Source organism: Narcine bancroftii, chromosome 4, assembly GCF_036971445.1.
Source record: "Narcine bancroftii isolate sNarBan1 chromosome 4, sNarBan1.hap1, whole genome shotgun sequence".
Lineage (NCBI taxonomy): Eukaryota > Metazoa > Chordata > Chondrichthyes > Torpediniformes > Narcinidae > Narcine > Narcine bancroftii.
In genome coordinates this window covers 119,539,404-119,561,527 of record NC_091472.1, presented here as the reverse complement: position 1 = coordinate 119,561,527, position 22,124 = coordinate 119,539,404, and the positions used below count along the sequence as shown (strand labels likewise).

Below are 22,124 nucleotides of genomic sequence, written 5' to 3'. Positions count from 1 at the left end.
GGCAGTGCACAAGGCCATGGACAGACATGTCAACGCAGGAGTGAGGTGCACAATTGAAATGAATGGCCACAGGGAGATCAGTGTCATTGATGAAGACAAAGCGAAGATGCTCAGTGAAGTGATCTCCCAGTCTGCATCTAGTCTCTCTGATGTACAGAAGGCCACAATGGGAGCACCGGATGCAGTAGATGCTTCCATTTTGCCATGAACAGCATTATGTTAAACTGAGAAGAAAGGGCGGGGAGCAGCAAAGCCATCATCGGGGTCAGTTATTATCATCTTTGCTAGCTGTGTTGCTACTAAATATTCCAAATAATCAATCTAATGATTTTGTTTTTTAAAGTTGCTCCTTATTAGATTGACTCGATAATATACTGTACATAGAAAAATATTTCCTACATCACAAAAATAACATGATACAGCACAGTAGAAGGCAACACCCCCTCTCTGTAACTGGATTGTGGACTTCCTAATGGAAAGATCACAGTCTGTCCAGGTCGGTAGCAGAACATCAAACCGTCACACTGAGCACTGGCACACCTCAGCACTATGTACTCAGCCCACTCCTGTTCATGCTACTAACCGACAATTGCATCACAAGATCCAGCTCCAAGTTTGCAGATGACACAGCAATAGTTGGTCTCATCAGCGACAATGATGAGTCGCACTACAGAGAAGAGGTGGAAAATCTTGTGAAATGGTGCGAGAGTAACAACCTGAGTCTCAACGTGGACAAGACGAAGGAGATGATCGTGGACTTCAGGAGAACCAGGAACAACCACCCTCCACTACACATCAACAATTCTGTTGTAGAGAGAGTGGAGAGCACCAAGTTCCTTGGAGTTCACTTAACTAGTGACTTACTGTGGGCACTCAACATCTCCTCCCTTGTCAAAAAGGTGCAATAACAACTGTACTTCCTGAGAAGACAAGCATGCAAGCCTACCTACCGTCCACAATTATGTTAACCTTCTATAGGAGCTCTATCAAGAGCGTCCTGGCCAGCTGTATCACAGTGTGGTACGGTTGCTGGAGAAAAATGGATCAGAGGTAAATCCACAGGACCATAAAAGTGACAGAGAGGACGATTGTAGTCTCCTTTCCTGCACCCCACGCCCCCACCATCGATGTGATCTACAGGGATCATTGTCTGAAGAGGGTGTGCTAAATCATTGAGGACCCATTCCATCCTGCACACAGCATTTTTCAGCTGCTCCCATGGGGGAAATAATACAGGGGTATCAGAGCCAGCACCACCAGGCTAAGGAACAGCTTCTTCCCATGGGTAGTGAGAATCCTGAACAACCAAAGGAACTGCTCACACTAACCATTCAAGACTCTCGTATGTACAAAGCAATAATTATTTATTTATCTGAATTGATGAAATTCTTGTTCTGCATATGTATTTTTTTGTCTGTATGTGTGTTATGTCTGGTTGTGTATCTGCATGTTTTGCACCAAGGACCGGATAACGCTGTTTCTTTGGGTTGTACTTTTACAATCAGATAACAATAAACTTTGACTTGACTTGAAGGCACTTAGAGCCCATGAAACCCGTGCTGCCCATTTACACCCAATTAACCTACTAATCCCTCAAGGTTAGCATAGAGGCGGCATGGTGTAATGCTTTTACAGCCCTAGCAACCTAGGTTCAAATCCAGTGCTCTCTGTAAGTAGTTTGTATGTTCTCTCCGTGACCTGCATAGGTTTCCTCCCACCCTCTACAGATTAATTGCGTGTAATTGGGCAGCACGGGTTTCAGTGGCCAGAATCAGCTTCTATTGTATTGAAAGCAAAAAAATTTTAATTTAAAAAAAATCCTGAATGAAAAATCTGGAAATCTCTTCAATTTATCGCTCTATCAATGTTATTATAAAACAATATTATAGACTGATGGCATCTCTGCAGTGAAACATACTGGAAATGTAAAAAAAAGGGATGCTGTAGCAACCCACGCATGGAAACACGGACCGGCCTGCAAAATGGCCGACGAACGTGGCAACTACATGGATCTGGGGATGATATTGGCTGTCGTCCCAGATGACCTCTGGATGGCGGGAAGATGGGGAACTCTGGCAGGAATGCCGTCCAATCTGAGGCCAGCGCTCCAGGGGCCCATAGAAGTGTGACAGCCAGAACAATAAATCAGTCTCATTTTCCAAGGCTTTGGTGTGCATGTTGTTCTTCTCCATGCTTGTGAAGTGCATACACTATATTGGTGACCCCGACAGGTCCAATTGGCAGTTGGACCCAAAGATGATGGTCTCTTTCAGGCTTCCAACTTTCTGGGTGTCACAGCCACACGTGGTTCAAGCAGGCCAAGGCTCAGTTCCAGCTTTGCCACATCACTGCCGATGGCACCCTACGTCATGAGCTCCCTCGATCAGGGTCATAGATTTTCCATGGCTAAGGACATCGATTTCCTATGGCAGCCTCTGGAGCAAGGCAAATATGTGGCCCTCAGAGCTACTAACCCACACTTTCGGGCTTTCCCAGTGCAAGTGCGTCACCCAATTGTTGCAAATGGACGGATTAGGTGACAGGGGCCCCATTTGCCCTAATGAGCGAGATGCTCACTCTAACATAGGGCCCAAGCTTTGCCTGCTCTTTGAGCAGAGCTTTCTGGAGTAGCTGCCCGAGGATATATGACTTTTGCCATAGACGAGGACTTCAGCGACCCTCAGAAGGTCGCAACCTGAGCGGACAAGCTCTGGAGAGCGAAGGACACCAGCACCATCTTAGACCACATCAGCAAGCCCCATGAACAACCCCCCAAAGAGATCAAGGCCAGCGGAGAGCCAAGTGAACACCCCGGGACAGCTATGCTACTACCACCAGCGAAGGGGTGTGGAGGCCCTTTGATGCCACCCACCCTGATGGTTGCGGCGGTTGGCCCATATGATAGCCTCTTCTATGTCTGGGACACACTGTTGGGCAGGTGCTTCATGGTGAACACGGGTGCCAAGATAAGCGTCCTATCCCCTGCAGGCCTCAACACCCACAACGGCAAGCAGGGCCCAACACTGAGGGCAGCCAAAAGCTCCTACATTTGACATTTTGAGACCCGCACCATCTGCCTTCATTTCAGCAACAGCTGTTTTACATGGACCTTCACCGTCGTGGCAGAGCCACAACCGCTCCTCGGGGCCAACTTCCATCAGGCACACTGCTAGCTTGTTGACCTCAAAGGACGGCGCTTGGTGCACACCAAAACCTTTCAGACTATGCCTCTGGAGAAGCCAAACTACCCACCCCCACCCCCCAACCTGGACTCATAACACTCTCGGACAATGAATTCACCTGCATCCTGGTGGAGTTTCCCTCGATATTGATGCCACAGTTCTCTGCGGCTGAGCCAAAGCACGGGGTAAGGAACAACATATTGACTGAGGGTTGTCCCCCCCCACTCCATGCCAGGGCAGGCCAACTCCCTCCCAAAAAGCTCAGCCTGGTAAAGGAGGAGTTCAAGAAAATGAAGGAGCTGGGAATTGTATTGCGTTCCGACAGTCCCTGGGCCTCTCCTCTCCACATGGTGCCCAAATCAGCAGGGAGTTGGAGGTCATGCAGTGACTACTGCCACCTCAATGAGGCCATCATGCCAGACAGATATCCCTTGCCCCACATCCAAGACTTTGTCGTCAACCTGCATGGGTGTTCTCCAAGGTGGACCTCATCCTGGGTATCACCAAATCCCAGTTCACCCCCAGGATGTCCCCAAGAAGCAATCATAACCCCCTTAGGCTTGTTTGAATTCCTCCACATGCCCTTCAATCCAAAGAAAGCGGGACAAACTTTTCAGCGGCTGATGGACGCAGTGGGTCAGGACCTCCCATTTTCATTCGTCTAGTTGGACGATATTTTCATCACCAGTCGCAGCTGCAAGGACCACACCGCCCACCTGAGACAATTGTGCACCCACTTGAGTGAGTTCAGGGTGACTAGCAACCTTGAAAAGTGCCAATTTGTTGGCACAGGATTAACAGACGGGATTAACAGACATCCCTCAACGAGAAGGTTGAGGCGGTCCGTCATTTCGCTAAGCCGCACACGGTAAAAGGGCTACATGAATTTGCCAGTATGATAAACTTTTACTACAGGTTCATACCAGCAGCGGCATGCACCATGCACCCCCTTTTCGCACTAATGACTGGCAAGGCAAAAAATCATTGCTTGGGATGGTGAATCTTCCAGGGCATTACAGAATACCAAAGATGCGCTGGTCAACGCCACCCTCCTGGTCCACCGTAGACCGGACCCTAACTGTCCACACCTTCAGCACAGCAGTAGGGGGTGTGCTAGAGCAACTCATGAATGGCAACCCCTGACCTTTTTCAGCAGGCACTTGCCCCCACCCTCCGCAGAGCTCAAATGTAGCGCTTTCGTCCAAGAGCTGTTCGCAGGGAAAAAGAATGTAGTAGCCGATGCTCTGTCACACCCCGCAATTGAATCGATACTTGTCCCAAGGGGTCGATTAGATGACCCTCACCAAAGCGCAGCAGCAGGACCCCAAGATTCCCACTTATAGGACAGCCGTCTTCAGTCTCAGGGTGGAGGACATCTCCATCGGCCCAAATAACCTGACACTGCTGTGTGACATTTCTACCGGCAGCCCTGGTACCTTCGTTCTGGCTACATTGAGGCGCCAGGTTTTCAAGGCCAGCCACCCCATGGTCAAAATGGTGCCCAGCAGGTTTGTCTGGCATGGCCTCCATAAAGAGGTCAGCCAGTGGGCCAAGACCTACACAAATTCTCAGTCTTCCAAAGGACAGGTTCACACGAGAGCACCCACACAAACATTTGAGTCGGTGTGGTGCAGGTTCAGTCATATATACATTGACATAGTGGGCCATTGCTGGTTTCCTGTGGGGCCAGATACCTCTTGACCATGGTTGACTGCTCCACAAGGCTGGAAGCAGTTCTGCTGACTGATACCACCACAGAAACCTGCGCCAGGGCACTCATTGACAATGGGTGTCCTGATTCGGGGTCCCAGAACACCTCAATTCGGATGGGGGGGGGCACAATTCACCTCCAAGCAGCACTGCCTAACTTTCTGGGGATGCAGGTCCACCACACACAACAGCGCATCACTCTCAGGCCAATAGGTTGATGGAGCTCTTCCACAGTCACCTCAAGGGTCCCAACTGGGTGGACGAACTGCCTTGGGTCCTGTTGGGAATTCGTACCGCACTGAAGGAGGTCTTCAATGCCTCAGCCACAGAGGTGTTTACAGCACACCTTTAATCATCCCTGGGGAGTTCATGGCCCCCGATAAACACTGGGAAGACCCCGCGGTGATCCTTGAGAATGCGGTGAAAATTGGGGTCCTTGGTCCCGCAACAACCCTCACTGGACGGCCAACCCAAGCATCGTGTCCTGAAGGACCTAAACACTAATCAGTATGTGTTTGTGAGAAGTGGGTGCACACAGACCACTCTTACAACAATCCCACAAGGGGGCCTACCAGGACGTTAGGGACAATGGTTCCAACTTAGACCTTAACATCAGGAGACTTTTACCGTCGACCACCTGAAGCTGGCATATCTGGACTGTAATGAGCCGGTCTCCACTCCTCCTCCGCGATGCAAGGGCAGGTCATCTAAGGCTACGGATAATGTCCCAGGTTCGAGGTGGGTGTGGGGGGGGGGCAGTTTGTATAGCGGCCCATGCACAGAGACACAGACTGGCCTGCAAAATGAACGATGAACACGGCGACCACACAGGCATGGGGAAGACACCGACCATCTTTCCTCTGCAAGAGGGGAAGTTAGAAAACTCTGGCAGGAACACCAACCAATCTGAGGCCAGCGCTCCGATGATGCAGGGCCCATATAAGCATGATGACCAGATTAATAAAACCGTGTTGTGTTCCAAGGATTTGGTGTGCATGTCATTCTTCTCCACACTCGGGTAACGTGTATGCTACAATGCACCAAAATTTGTTTAAGAATGATTGTACATTACATTTACCCTCACAATACTATCCTGTATCAGTTCAGTATTCTTTACACCATACAATATCTTCCATTTCATTAGTTGCACACGCATACGACTTTAGCATTAAATTCACACATGCATGCCCTTCAGGAGGTGCAAGTGACACTTCTTACCCTGAGTAGAGTATAGGATTACAGTCCACCTGATCTTTGCAGCAGAAATGCAAAGTGTTTACTGAAGCTCCAGTTCCTCGAAGTACAAACTTTGGATCAGGAGGAGGTAAGGCCATGTGATTACCACTATTCTGCAAAGAGAAACAGCCAATGAGTTATGAAAAGCAAGAAGTTTAAGAAAGTGATATAATGTTCCATAATTCTCAATGACCCAGTTACATTGGTTGATAAAACAAAATTTTATTTGACACAACATTTAACAAAATAGCACATACATTCTGGACCTCATGAAAATAACAGAATTCATTCTGAAATAAATTGACAGCATTCAAATAAATAAATAGTTGCAATTATTCAGTGTAGATTTTAAAAAGATATAGAAAACACAAAAAGATAGTTATTCAGTGAACAAAGCACAAAACAGGCTTATAGAATAATATATATTATTTCAAAATTATAACATCAAAGGTAGTACTATAGTTTAGAATAGATAAATATAGTTTTAAATTCATTTATGTGATTAATTTCTGACTATCCATACAATTTAGGAAAAGTGTAAAATAAACACAATATTCATCTACATGCAAGGATCACAGAGGGGTTCACTGTTTTATTTTTTTAAATGTAGAGATGCATCACAGTACCAGGCCTTTTGGCCCACAAGTCTACACTTCCCAAATAACCAATTAACCTAGTATGTCTTTGGAACATAGGAGGAAACTGGAGCCCCCGGAGGAAATTCACAAAGTTACAGGGAGAAAGTTCAAACTCCTCACAGATAGTGGCAGATATAAATCCGTTCACTGTTGCATTAGTAATGTTACGCTACATGAACCATGCTGCTACTTCTCATCCTGCAAAACTGCACCTTGCATTTCTCCGCATTAAGCTTAACCTAAATCCCATTTATTTGGGAGGGTGAGCAAATTTAGGTTCTTTTGAGTCACTATCTCTGAGGATCTTTCCTGGACCCAACATACCAATGGCATCATGAAAAAAGCACGGCAGGATCTCCATTTCCTTGGGATCTTGCAGAGAGATGTTTGGTATGACATCAGAAATTTCTACAGATATAGAGGAAAGTATGCCGACCATCTGCATCATGGTCTGATATGGGGACACCAATACCCCTGAGCATGAATCCCCGCAAAAGGTAGTGGACACAGCCCAGGACATTACAGGCAAAACCCTCCCCACCATCGAGAACATCTACAGGGAACACTGGCGTCGAAGCACAGCAGCAATTATTAAGCATCCACATCACATAGCACATGCTCGGTTCTCACTGCAACCATCAGGAAAGAGGTATAGGTGCCACAACATTCACACCACCAAGTTCAGGAACAGCTGATACCCTTCCACCATCAGACTCATCAACAACAAACTCAATCAGGAACTCATTTAAGGACTCTTGCACTTTACTGATTTTTTTCCTCTCTGTTTTGCATATTTGTTTACATTTCTTTATTTGTTTACATGTGTATGATGAGTGCAAATGTTTTTTTACACTATCAATAAGTGGCAATTCAGTTTCGCCCAAAGAATTTCAGGGTTGTATGCGATGTCATGTATGTACTCTGACAATAAATCTGAAATCTGCCTTAATATCTAAAAATCTATCTATGCTGTAAGAAAGGGGCATACATTTAATGTAATGTTCTGTGACAAATCGAAAACCAGTTGAATAAACTGTCATTATGCAAACAACTCAAACATAACTTGACAGAATCCTCAAACTAAGCAGAGAAACTGGCCAAGCAGAAGCTTCATTTTCCCATTTGAAATGTACCCATTTCCATACTAAAGATTTACTACCACTCTTTGTAAATTGCTAAGAATGTATTTATACCTCAGCATATCACATCTCCTATTTCTACTACTATTAACTTGTTTTCTCTTCTTGAATGCAGTAGTTACTTTATTTATACACTATTGTTTCCTGCAGACAATTATGTAATAAATAAATAATATTTGTAATGGAAATGTTATCTGAAGACATGACTAAATTCAGTGTGAGAGGTTGCAGGCTATATAAAGAAAGCTAAATTTCTCCAGCGCTTTGTGTATTGAACTACTTTGATCAGTGTTTGCAGATGTTCTTGTTTAACTGCAGGCCGGGATAAATGGCTCAAAATTAATCAAGAAGAAAAATTTCACATTATCAATTATAATTGATACAATCACATTATAATTAGAGAATTCAGTATCCCAACAGTGGCAGAATTCTCAAGAAGGTATCTGAAGATTTAATTTTTTTTAAATGATTAAATTTTAAATTTAGACATATAGCATGGTGTTACAAGCCCAGAGGACCCCAAAAGCCAGCAGCAATAGATATTCACCAAGATAAATGGTTACTTAAACAAAAGTTGCTTTTAATTATCTTTAAACATGAACACAGGATCAAACTTTATCTTATCACTATTAACTTAACCCCCTTCCAATTCTAAGCAAACGTGTATGTAATGTGTATGTAAGTTTAGAAAAGTTCTTTGATTCACAGTCCAATCTCACTTCTCATTCCTCCAAGTTTACTGGTTGCAGGTAATTCTTATACTGTGCACAGAATTTAACATTTATGAAGTTCACCAGGCTTTGGAGCTTGAAAGGTAAATGGTTACCACTCAGGAAAGTTTTTGTTGGTTGTCAGAGAGAGATTTGTTGGTTGTCAGAGAAAGATTTGTTGTTCCAGGACATCCACAACTGATTCCTTTTTAATCAGACACTCCAATGTCTTGCTGATGACAACCTCTTTCTTTCAGGTCACCACAGAGTTCCTTTATGTTTCCCTTATTTCAAGTGAAACATTAGGCAGCCAGTCCTCTCGTCTTGTATGACCAGGATGAACTAAGCACTCACAACCTATCTTCCAAATGGGGTTTTACCACAAGCTTTCCAGCTTGCCCTGTTGCAGTCCCGCTGATGCTGCCGACTGTAGCACTGCAGAACTAAATTCTCTCTCTCTCGCACAGAGAAAAATGTCTGTTTTTTTTCTCTCTGCTTGCAAAACCACATGACCACTCCAGACAGCCTGCAGCTCTGATGAGTTCTTTCATCTGTTGCCTTTTTGTAAACAACAATCCATTAGTGAAATCTCTTGGGCACTCTCCAAAACTTTTGCAAAGGCTCTTGGAGCCAGACTGTCTAGCACACACATGTCAAACTCAGGCCCGTGGGCCAAATTTGGCCCATGATATAATTATATTTGGCCCGCAAGATCATATCAAATATGTATTAGAGCTGGCCCGCTGGCTGCCGCGCCAGTATAGTGCATGCACAGCTAATACTACAAATCCCAGAATGCTTTGCAAATCCATTGGCACTGGCCCGTCAGCCCGTTAATCACCCCCACCTCCTCTCTTTACTTTCATTAGCATCTGCCACCTGTCGCCCAACTAACATGTAATAAACCCCTTACGGAAAATGGCCAAACGAAAGACAGAAAACAGGACCTTTCAAGACAGATGGGAGGCAAATTCTGACCCCAGAGTTTGATGAATTTGCATCTAAGAAGAGATGCCAAGTATCTGGTTTAGACCCAGGTGCATCAGAGTAAATCACAGTGTAGCAAGCTAAGCTTGGATTAATATTTTCTTTGGTTAACTTTGGACTGTTCATAGTTGAAAGATTGCATTTTCATTGAAGCAAGTTGTTATTTTTTTGACTTGTTGGCTTGTGAAAAAAAATACATTTAAAAGGAGTTTAAAGGCTACAGAGAAATATTATTTATTGAATATTTTATTTCTCATTTGTTAATGCTTCTTCTGGAAAGAGTTTAACCAAAACTATTATTAAACATTTATTTTAATAAGAAAAAGTTTAACATTACATATGTTGAAAGAAGAGAAAACATGCAGATGTTGTTGAAAATTTTCAATAAATATTTAGTTTGGCCCACGACTTAGTCCAAGTTTTTAATTTTGGCCCTCTGTGAATTTGAATTTGACACCCCTGGTCTAGCATGAGCATAGCTCCAGTATTTCAAATAAGATCTGTTTAAAAGTGTTTGTATGTGACCTACACTAAAAATCCTACCCCAATTTATTTCCCAAAAACATATCTATAATCTGTCACAATGGTAACTGGCCATTTCACCCCTCAAGTCTGTGCTGCCTTAATTTACACCCTATAAACCTACACCCCCAGTACATTTTGAATGGTGGAAGAAATCAGAGCCCACACAGACACAGGGAGATCATACAAACTTCTTACTGACTGCACAGGACTTTAATCCCAGTCCGGTCCCAATCGTTGGTGCTGTAAAGGCGTTGCCCTAACTGCTATGCCAACCATGCCATCCTTATAAGTCAAACTATTATGTCTTATAAATCAAACAACTACTTTATTTGAGAGGTTGAACTTTCTTATTCTGCATATCTGAGTACTGTGATTAGCAGCCATGAGACAGCACATCCTGATGCCTTCCCAATCATTGTAGAGGATTTCAATCAGGCCAACCAAAACCATCACCAAAACATCACATGCGAGACCAGAGAAGCCAACACACTCGACCATTGCTACACCACCATGAACAATGGCTACCAAGCCATACCACAACTTCACCTTGGCAAGTCTGATCACCTGGCTGTACTTCTACTCCTGTCATACAAGCAGAGACTGAGGACCACAGCTCCAATAGTGGAGAAGGCAAAAGTATGGTTGAGGGAGGCAGAGGAGCATCTACAGGACTGCTTTCAATCAGTGGACTGGACCATATTCAAGAACTCATCCTTTGACTTGAATGAATGAACAATGTGTCACCGACTTCATCAAGAACTGCGTGGATGAGTGTGTGCCTATGTGCACGTATAAGACTTTCCCCAATCAGAAGCCTTGGATAAATCAGAGGATTTGCAACCTGCTGAGGATGAGATCAAGAGCACTTAAAGCTGGGAATTCAGACTCTAAGAACCTGCAGAGACAATCTCTGAAGCAAAGTGGCAATTACGGAGGAAACTAGAGGCAGAGACAGATACACACCAGCTATGGCAAGGAACGCAGGCCATTGCAGCCTACAAAGCGAGAGCAAACACCATAGATGCTTAACCAGCTATGGCAGGGAATGCAGGCCATTGCAGCCTACAAAGTGAGGGTGAACACCATAGATGGCTTTGATGCTTCATTACCCAATGAGATGAATACCTTCTATGCCCACTTTGAGAAGGAGAAGCCAACAGTGCCTATGAAAAATTCCTGAAGAAGATGAGGACACTGTGATATCTGTCTCTGAGACTGATGTAAGAACATCATTCAAGAGAGAGAACCCTTGCAAGGCGTACCTGATGGCGTATCTGGAAGGGTACTGAAAATCTCTGCCAACCAACCAGCTGTAGTGTTCACAGACATTTCCAACCTCTCATTGCTGCAGTCAGAGGTTCCCACATGCTTCAAAAGGGCATCAATCATCCTGAAGCCCAAGATGAGCAGTGTGAGCTGCCTCAATGACTATTCTCCAGTAGCACTAACATCTACCGTGATGAAATGCTTTGGGAGATTGGTCATGGACTAAATTATCAAGTAGTAGTCTGGACCCACTGCAATTTGCCTATCATCACCATTGCTTCACAGCAGATGCAATATTGCTGGCTCTCCACTCAGCTCTGGATCACCTCAAACAGCAACTAATACTATTCATAGACTACAGTACAGCCTTCAACACCATTATTTCCCTCAGTGCTGCTCAAGAAGCTCTAAACCATGGGCCTCTGCGCCCCCCTCTGCAACTGGATCCTTGACTTCCTCATTGGAAGACCACTGACTGTATGAATTAGTAACAACATCTCCTCCTTACTGACTATCAACACGTGCACCTCAAGGGTGTGTGCTTAGTCCACTGCTCTACTTACTATTCTCCCATGACTATGAGGCACAATTCCAATGCTATCTACAAATTTGCCAACAACACCACAGTTGTTGGCAGAATCATAAATGGCAATTAAAAAGTATACAAGTACACAACTCGTTGAGTGGTGTCACGCCAACAACATTACTTGTACTCAATGTTAGCAAAACCAAGAAGATGATTGTGAACTTCATGAGGAAGTCTGGAGAACACAATCCAGTTCTCACCAAGAGCTCAGTAAGGGATAGGGTCAAGAACTTCAAATTTCTGGATGACAACATCTCCAAGGAACTGTCCTGCAGCCTCCATGTTACTGCAATCACGAAGAAGGCTCTCCAACCTCTATACTTTGTAAGGAGTTTGAGATGATTCAGTATGTCACAGAAGACTCTCGAAAACTTCTATAGTGGAGAGTATTGTGGAGAGCATTCTGGCTGGTTGCATCACTGGTACGGAAGTGCCAATGCTCAGGACAAGGGAAAACTCCAGAAGGTTATTAACTCAGCCTTCAGCATCACAGACACTAGGAAGTTTATATGAATGTTTGCACTGTGATGCTGCCACAATACAACTAATTTTGTGACTTGTTTATGACAATAAATTCTGATTTGCAGCATTCCAATTGTTAGTTAAATGTTTGGCAATTGGTTTCACCATTCCTTACATGACTCAAACCGCAATAGCTGGTATCCAAAACCACCATTTACTACCTGCTCTGAGGAATATTACATATCTATCAAGTTCCACTGACTGAATGCCTTTTAATAATTAATATTTCAGTTATTCAGTTCAATGGTTGACAAAGTAAGTGCAATAGCTAAACAGAGTACCATGTGCCAGACCAGAACATTTCACACCCACCCACAACTCAATGATCCCCCTTCTGGATGATACTGCTTAGTTCATCAGGCTAAGAATGACAAAGGAAGTCAAGAGCTTTCTCATTCAAGCAACCTCTTTTTTTAAATGCTACGTGCAGTCTGTGAGTAATGTCAGCAAAATCAAGAAAAAAAAGTTGGATATCCTGTCTCGATTAGAAAACTGCTTGGTTAAGGAGCCCTGGCTTAATAGTGCATTGCTAATCTGTCAGCCATTCAGATTTGTTGGCCCTGCCTCCCTAATTAAGACCAGAGCAGGGTAAAGCTTCCTAAGTAAATGTTGAGCGATTAAGATAGTTGTTCTCACAGCCATGTTCTCCTAACTGTTAGGAAGTATGTTTCGTGCTTGGTCTTTTCTCCCATGAGGATGTTTGACAACAGGCTTTCACTTAACACCCTTTCGTCAAACATATTAAATGCTATTTTAATGCAAACTAAATCAATTAATTTTACAAACTACATACATAAAATTAATGGTGCATGCTACACCATTAGCTATGAGGCATTTTTAATATGAAATGTGGCCATAGTGATTTAAAAATCATAAATAGCAAAACACTCCCAGTTCAATATTTTCACTTTAACACTGTATTAAGATACAAAAATTAATAATGAATTGCTTTTGACAGGAAAATGGGATATTTCACTTTGTGTGTTTACCATGAAACAAAGATTGCTAAAGTCAATTAATTGTTCACAGCACCAGTTCTATCTATTTCTTTCACTGAGGATTCACAGGCTTCAGAAAAGCAAAATCAGTATTTTCTCAACACCAAGTAAGTGCTAAATATGGTTTGGCAATAAGAAGCTTTGAACCAATGAGTAATAGATAAAGAAAATATTCTTATTCATCATCTTTCCAATGCTGAAATTGAATCTCTTTTGTAATTTAAACTAAAATACAGTGATAATTTAAACCTTGGAGAGGAGTTGGGGAGGAGGGGGAAGGGAGGGAGTAATTAATTTAGTTAGAATGAATCAAAGACATTTTCCTTTTCAAAATTCTCATCCCAATCCCATATATTGTGGATCTCTTCCCTCTTTGAAGAAGTAACCAAGAGTCAGCCTTGTAGTCAGCAAAAGCAGATAACACAGGAACTGTAATCTGACTCTAAGCCTTGGATAAAGAAAGTTTGTTTCCTTGTGACCATATGATGGCTTGTCCATCCACACATTCTCACTAATTAGGCCTAATTATCAGGCAAAGCTTGCTTCCCCTTCATGTTATTAAATCAGAAATAATCACGAGCCCAGGCTTCTGTCAGCACCTGAGGGACCGGAGACCCTAATTCAATTGAAACCACTATCAGGCCCAGTCTTTGGAAGAGCTAACTTGGCAATTTCTCCTGGCTTCAAAAGATCCGGGTCCCATTGCAGCATGCCAATGATGCATTCTCGGGAGTGGATGCGTCTGTATGACTGACAATGACACCTTTGACCCCTGTATTATTTCACAAATTACCGCTCCAAAAAGATACCGATTAGCTTTTGTAAGCTAATATTGAATGAATAACATACTAAACTCTTAAAATGCATTCATAACAAAACATGGTGCAAGGACAAAGTTATGGAAAAATGATCAGTGTGAGCAGAATGAACTCCATACAAGCCCCGTATTTTTACAAAGACAGGACAGATTGATTGGATTCCAAGAACCATGATTGTATTACTTGTGAGTACTTCTAGAGGAATCTGTATGCCAGGGATTTAGATAAAGTTTAAAAACAAGGATTCTACTGAAATTTGAGGAAGTTTTCAAAGTCAGCATGAATACTGTATATCTTGCCGATTCTATTTCTAATGTAAATTTTGGCATGAAATGTTGTTGTTACCATATACTAAAGAATGTCACATTTATTTGATAAACAGGATGTTTATTGCTAAATTTAGAGAAAGCTACATTACTGTTTTCTGGTTCAAATACTTCAGTGACCAGTAATGAAAGATAGAACAATATACAAAAAGTTAGAGGATTTTAAAAAAGTTGAAAATAGCTTCAGACTGATTATTTTCCAGTGGTTAATTATTTCACATGATTCTAGATAAAACTTGCAATGAATAGCATACAATCATTAATCCTTCACCATGTTCCCTGTGACCAAGACAAACTAGTGCCAGCAATGAAACATCAGCAAAAACTAAACACAAAATACGTCAACACCGCACAATTAAAAAAAAGGGCCTGGTGCTTCACCCCGTATTACAGACATGAAAACATATTTTTATTAATGTCAAACAACCACCCATTGCAAAATTGTACATCAGATGGATAAACTCATCAAGAAAGGTGTCATTTAATCTTTTGAAACAAAGGAGCACCATGTTAAAATATTGAGTACCATATTCTAATACTGTGCCCTGATACTAGCTAACTCAAAGCATACACAAACCTGACCTGCTCCACATCCAAAATGCCTGTCCAAAATCATATGGGGAATAAACATTGAAATAAAATGGTCTCACATATATTGTCCTATTCCCCGCACTGTTACCCATTTTACTTAAAGGATTTTAAATCGATTGATACTTTTTAAAATATCTGATACAAATGTGAAGGAAAACATGTTTTTTGGTACATTTTGTTATTATATTGTCTATCCATTTAAAGATTATTCAGATACATTAGCTTATATTGAGATCAGAGATCATACATCCGATAACATATAACTTGGGAGATCAACCCCATTTTTAAAGGCAACTATGGATGCAGATAAATGCAAAAGATAATAGTTTTATACAGGGACACTGAACACATGAACAACAAGTGACAAAAGCAGAAAATGCTGGAAATATTCAGCTGCACAGGCATCACCTGAGAGAAGGGAAACAGTTAACATCAGAACCTTCAGGAGGCTTCTGTAATATTTCATTGTTCTCACACTGTTATTCTGACAGAGGATCATTGGCCTGGTACATTTACCTCTCCATAAATGTTGCCTAGTATGCTGAATACTTATTTCAGGTTTCTGTCTGATTTACCAAAAAATATTGAATTGGTCTAATAATAATTACCCCAGGCCAAATTATTTTAGTTAATTTGATTTTTAATTTAGAGATACAGCATGGAAACAGGCCCACGAGCCCATGCTGCCCAACTATACCAATTAACCTACATACCCTGTATTTTTTTTGGAGGGTGGGAGGAAACCAGAGCACCCAGAGGAAACACACACAGACACAGGGAGAATGTGCAAACTCCTTGCAGACAGCGCCGGATATAAACGTGGATTACTGACGCTGTAATAGCATTGTACTAACCACTACACCAACCGTACTTAAACACTGAATAAAATTCTAACCATTGTTGAACAGAAAGGATAGGAGCTCAATAATCAATTTATTGAGGAAATTCTTTAGAATTATAATACGAGAGGAAAATTATAATGATCAAAAAGCGATTTAAGAAATTAAGCCTCTTTTATATTAAAGAACAGTAGAAAGAAGTGGGTCAATCTTATTGTTTGTAAAACTGTGGAAAGATTTTGACAAGTTAAACAATGAAAGATCATTTCCATTCATGGTAAAAGAGTAGTAACAAGGATACAAAGTCAGTATTTATTCAACTAGAAGAATATACAATTGTTTCACCTTCCACACAATAAGGCTTTCAAGATGGAAGGAATTCATACTGGCAAAATGAAGCAGTAACTACAACACGATTTGTAAATGGATTGAAAAATATATTAAAAGGACAATAAAACAGGACTGCAACCAATTGAAATAAAATGAGTTGAAGAATTGGGCTTTGGAGGGCAATTCAGTGAAAAGCCCCTAGCATCATTGAAATAAGTTACTATGGACACTTTGACACTTAGCTCTCAAAAGATGGCGATGGAGGTATTGCATTCACGGAGCACTTTTCTTTCCTTCATCTGTAATTAGGAACTGGACTGTACAGATTTGCAAAGAAATTAAGACCGAGCGTATTTATCATCCTTTTGTCACGTCTCATTCTACAAACTACCTTTGTGTGGTTGTGTTAGAGACATTGGGCTGAAGGACCCATTTCCATGTTGTGTGTTTATGACTCTATGAATTCATTTAAATGGGAAACAATATAATTAAATAAGCATACTACTAACTAAAAGTGTGATATCCAAACACAGATTCAAACTCATAGGCCAATTACACATTTTATTCTTTGTAGGAAAAAAATCTATGCACACAAGACATGCCAGTAAAACAGCAACTTGATCATGTTGTCATTTGAACAACAGGCAGTAAATTATATTTAGGTGGATAATCTACAATGGGAACAAATACATTTCCTCCACTGTTCCTATTCAGTGAATATGAATGATAAACAGTAATTATTTTTAATTGTTGACTTTTGAAAAAGCTGCAATAGCACTCCAGCTGAAAATGTGTGTTTTGAAAACAGTATTAGACATGATCATTATTCTGACCTGGTTCCTGCCCCTACAATGCCTGGGAAATAGGGTCAAACTGCAGGTAGGTGCAAACACAGTTACACTTACACCAGACCACCCACATTGAATACAGCAGCTGTTGGAGGGATGGAAAATGAAATATACAAACCATTGGCATATTTGCATTGCAATTTTTAATGAAAGAAATGTCAATAATATGAAATTAAACCTCATTGTAGATCGTTAAGTGGAGTTTCACTGTTTAGTGCCCAAGGGCAACAGAATGTAAAATGTACCTCTGCTACAGACAAATGACCTGAAGTTCTTGCAAAGTAAGCCCAAGTACACAGTCTCACAAGGGTTTCAATGTGATTGCTCTTTCAAATGTAGAGCAAATGTTCTTCTTTCTACCAGTGAGCAAAAGAAAGAGGAGCTCTCGGAGCTAAAATTTGAACTTGTGTAATAATCTATTACTGATGTCACACAAAACTTCTGATCTCATGTAGTGAATGTGAAACAAAATGTGTTTAGCATTATCACTTCAAAATCCAAATCATTAAGGTGGTATGTGAGTGGGGAAAAAAAAGTGGAGAACTACTGCTCTAGACCCAATTGTTACTGAAATATTTTGCTTGAGAAAAATTCTCACTGGCTCATTTCCTTTGGAGTGATGAAACCGTGCACATAACGAGTCAAAGAGGTACAATTAAAACAGTGGTTTTCAAACCTTTTGCTTTCCACTCACATACCACCTGAAGTAATCCCTAACTAATCACAGAGCAACTATGGCATAGGGATTACTATGTGAGTGGAAAGAAAAAGTTTGAAAACCACTGATTTAGACCTATGCACCAGTGCTAACTTTTTTCATTCTAAAGGATTAATTGCACTTGGATGTTGGCATTTTGTTGTGCTCTGAAAGCAGTGGACACAAAGGCATTCACTTCTGTCATCCAGCAAAGAATTTCACTTCCATCATCAACACCAGAAACATGGTTATTCAATGCAAGACAATAATATCAACATGCGCTTGTAAATGTAGCAATTAAAGAAGGATAAATAGATGACCGTGCTTATTGTAACCTCACATTTAACCACTAAAAGTCCTAAGGTGCTGGAGTGCGCATTTATTTTGAAAATGCAACCTCTGTGGTAATGTAGGAAACACAGCAGACAAGGCATCTCAGAACTATCCCAGTTTTGTAATTTTTATGTGAGCTAAATATTGCCCAGAACACCCAGGAAAGCTCCTGGCTCCGCTTAAAAATAGTACCCTAGGATTCTTTTATATCCATTTGAGCACACTGGCCTTAATTTAACATCCCACCTGAAATATTGCATCTCAAAAAGATGCAGCATTGAATTAGAATGTCAAACTTGCTTATGTGGAGATATTTCTGAACTGGAACTTGAATCCACAATTTCCTGTTCCAAAAGTTACTCGATCATAGAATAAATTCAATACAAACATTTCTATGAAATACATGTTCTTGGAATATTGACTTGTGTCTTTTGATATTTTTCACTATTTCAGGAGATCTCACTACATGACATTCCACACTTCAAAAACAAATGACATAAAGATGGTAAGTAGGAGACTATTCAAGTCCTCAAACCTTTTCCAGCATTCCGTAAGATTCTGCCTGATTATTTAACATTAGCTCAACATTCGGTCACCTTCGCCATAACCCTTAATAACTAAAAGTTTCTTGTTCTCTTACGAAACTCGATGGCTTCAGCTAAAGCCTTTCCAAAGAAGAATCTTTTTTTGGTAAGGGAATGTGGTGAAACCACTACTGTGTATGTAAATGATATGACCTTTTATGTTTGACCCTGCTCTTACCGGCCGGCTTGTGACTTCTCCCCTTTATCCCCCATAAAGGCTGTCATGCCACAACCCTGTCCCCAGATCAAGCCTAGGTCAGTGTGAGCCAGCAACACAAGGGATGCTGTCCATCTCTTGCTAATAAAAGGCTTCAGTTCCAGTAACTTCAGTCATGCATCAATTTTATTAGCAAGACTGTTTCGTCGGAACATGGACAAATACTTGAAGCTTGACCAGAGAGAACCCGAAGCAGCTGACAAATTCACGCTCAAGCCCCGCTGTTTTGTAAGATTCCTCACAGCCTCTGAAGCTGCGATCCAGGACGATGAAGACGAGCTATTTTCGTACATCAGGCATAGAGTGGCCTGGGACTGCCAGACCTATGGAGAAGCTAAAAGACCAGTACAAGGTACAGGTGAATGAAGTCTATCCACAGCACATACTCCGCTCACACAGGCAGCGACCTGGGGAAACACTCAATGACTTTGTCAGGGCCCTGCAGGAGCTTGCAGGGGACTGCAACAGCCAGGCTGTGAGTGCTGAACAGCACAGGCAGCTGCTGATCAGAGACACCTGTGTAGCAGGCATCCACTCCAATTACGTGAAGCAGAGGCTACGAGCAGAAAAGACTGACAATCTTGACAATCGAACTGGCAAACACCCTGGAAATAGCCATCCACAACGCATAGCACCAGCTCCCCATTTGCCCCAAGGACCAACAATACACTGCTTTTGAGGCGGATGGTCGACTTTCCAACTTTCTCAGAGTCCTTTTTTGGAGTCCCTGGCTATTCTAGGCTGAATTGTGGAGAATGGAGCCATCAACCCCGACCCTGACCGCATGCACCCCCTGTTAGAATTTCCACCCCCCCCCACCCCACTGCCTCAAGGCCCTGAAAAGGTGTCTGGGGTTTATCTCTTATTACGTTTCCAGCTATGCAGAGAAGGCCCTCATCAGGGCCACTGTTCTCCACCAATCGGCAGAAGTCCATGAGGTATTCGACCATATCAAAGCCGACATCACAAAGGCCACAATGCATACAGTGGACGAATCCATCCCGTTCCAGGTGGAGAATGATGCATCGGACTTTTCCCTGGCCACCACACTTAACCAAGTGGGCAGGCCTGTAGTGTTTTTTAGTGCACCTTCCAGGGCCTCGAGATTTGGCACTCCTCCACTGAGAAAGAGGCCCAGGCTATGGGTGAAGTGGTACGGCACTGGAGCATTACCTCGCTGGTAAGCATTTTACCCTGCTGACTGACCAATGGGCAGTCGTCTTCATGTTCAACAATCAGCAGCAGGGTAAAATCAAAAATGACAAAATCTTTTGGTGGAGAATTGAGTTCTCCACCTACAACTATGACATACTGTATCAGCCTGGAGAGGTCAACGAGCCTTCTGACGCCCTGTCTCGAGGGATATGTGCCAGTGCGCAGATGGACCGGTTGCAGGCACTGCACCAAGGCCTCTGCCACCCTAGAATCACCCTTTTTGTTCCCCACTTTATCAAGGCCCATAACTCCCCTACTCCACTGAGGACATCAGGACACTGACCAAAAATTGCCAAGTCTGCATGGAGTGCAATTCGCACTTCTACCAGCCCAAAAGGTCACATCTGATCAAGGCCACTCGCCCTTTTGAATGTCTGAATATGGACTTCAAAGGACCCCTACCCTCCACAAACCACAATGTGTACTTCATCAACAAAATCAATAAGTACTCACGATTCCCCTTTGCCATCCCCTGCCCAGATATGACCGTATCTACCATCATAAAGGCTCTGAACAACCTGTTCACCATTTTCAAATACCCCTGCTATGTCCATGGTGATAGGGGTTCGTCCTTCATGAGCGATGAGCTGCATCAATATTTGCTGTCCAAGGGCATTGCCTCTAGCCGTACCACCAGCTATAACCCCAAAGGGAATGGCCAGTTGGAGCAGGAGAATGGCACAATCTGGAAGGCCTCAAAGTCCAAGGACTTCCTTGTCCCTCACTGGCAAGAAATCCTTCCAGAGGCCCTCCATGCTACTCGGTCCTTCCTGTGTATAGCCACCAACGAGACACCTCAGGAGAGATTCTTTACATTCCCCCACAAGCATGTGAGGACACACAAGTCCAACCCTCTGGTTGAGAGGGTCCAGTTGCTCCACAGTATGCCTACGTGGCATTCCCAGATGGACCCGAGGATACAGTATCCATCTGGGACCTGGCACATGTGGGAGCATCTGGACCCCCTCCTTCAACCAGCTCTCCAGGGCCTCAGATCCCTACCCCACCACCTCGGCCAACCTGCCAGTCAACACACATGCACCCACCCCACTCAACCAAGCACCCCAGCTGGGCCAACCAAGATGGAGCAGCCACAACCGATGGAGACCACCACAGACCTCTGGACAAGAGCATGCTGGTCACATCACCAAAGGAGGCTGCCAGACACAATGAACATGAGGGTACCTGACTGCACCACACCCACCCCAAGACTTATTTTTGAAAGAGGAGGTGAATGTAGTGAAACCATTATTGTGTATGTAAATGATATGACCTTTTATGTTTGACCCTGGTGTCATTGGCTGCCTCGTGACTCCTCCCCTTTATTCCCCATAAAGATTGTCATGCCACAACCCTGCCCCCATTTCAAGCCCGGGTCAGAGTGAGCCAGCAACACAAGGGATACTGTCCATCTCTTGCTAATAAAAGCCTTCAGTTCCAGTAACTTCAGTCTTTGCATTATTGATCATGCATCAGGGTATCAAGCGGTTTCATTTTCTCTCTACAAAAATAGTTCTACAATGCCTCATTTAGTTATCTTTCATAACAAGTATCGAGAATAGTTCTCATCAATAAGACAAGGATCCCAAGTAGGTTGGTGGGGAAAATAAACAAACCACTGGTGGTAAAGTAAATCTCAAAATTCTGTAGACACTGTGGCTGAAGTAAAAACACAAAAAGCTGGAGATGCTCAGCTCGTCAAACAGCATCCTTTATGTAGCAAAGACAAAAATACAATACCAATGTTACGGGGTTTAGCTTTTCATTAAAGTAAGAGAAAATGCTGTTAAGTGTCCGAACAAAAGAGTGGGGGGGGGGGGGGGGGGA

At 42.7% G+C, this 22,124-nt stretch overlaps 1 protein-coding gene and 1 long non-coding RNA gene across 6 annotated transcripts in view; one reads left to right on the top strand and one right to left on the bottom strand.

Annotated features, from left to right (window-relative positions):
- The window catches only part of LOC138761052 (uncharacterized), an 81,729-nt gene that overhangs the window by 2,190 nt on the left and 57,415 nt on the right, over window positions 1-22,124 (top strand). The window contains exon 2 of the long non-coding RNA XR_011356088.1: window positions 18,735-18,786. This is a non-coding gene — a long non-coding RNA (uncharacterized lncRNA). The remainder of the gene's footprint in view (window positions 1-18,734; window positions 18,787-22,124) is intronic.
- gnb1l (guanine nucleotide binding protein (G protein), beta polypeptide 1-like) overlaps window positions 1-22,124 on the bottom strand; it is a 51,451-nt gene that overhangs the window by 26,761 nt on the left and 2,566 nt on the right. For 4 of the 5 annotated variants that reach the window (XM_069932606.1, XM_069932607.1, XM_069932604.1 and 1 more), the window contains exon 2: window positions 6,111-6,241. In XM_069932606.1, coding sequence (XP_069788707.1) covers window positions 6,111-6,226 — 116 coding nt within the window. In that variant the 5' untranslated portion in view covers window positions 6,227-6,241. Of the gene's footprint in view, window positions 1-6,110; window positions 6,242-15,225; window positions 15,248-22,124 lie in introns of those variants that run through there. The other variant, XM_069932608.1, reaches the window with a different exon arrangement.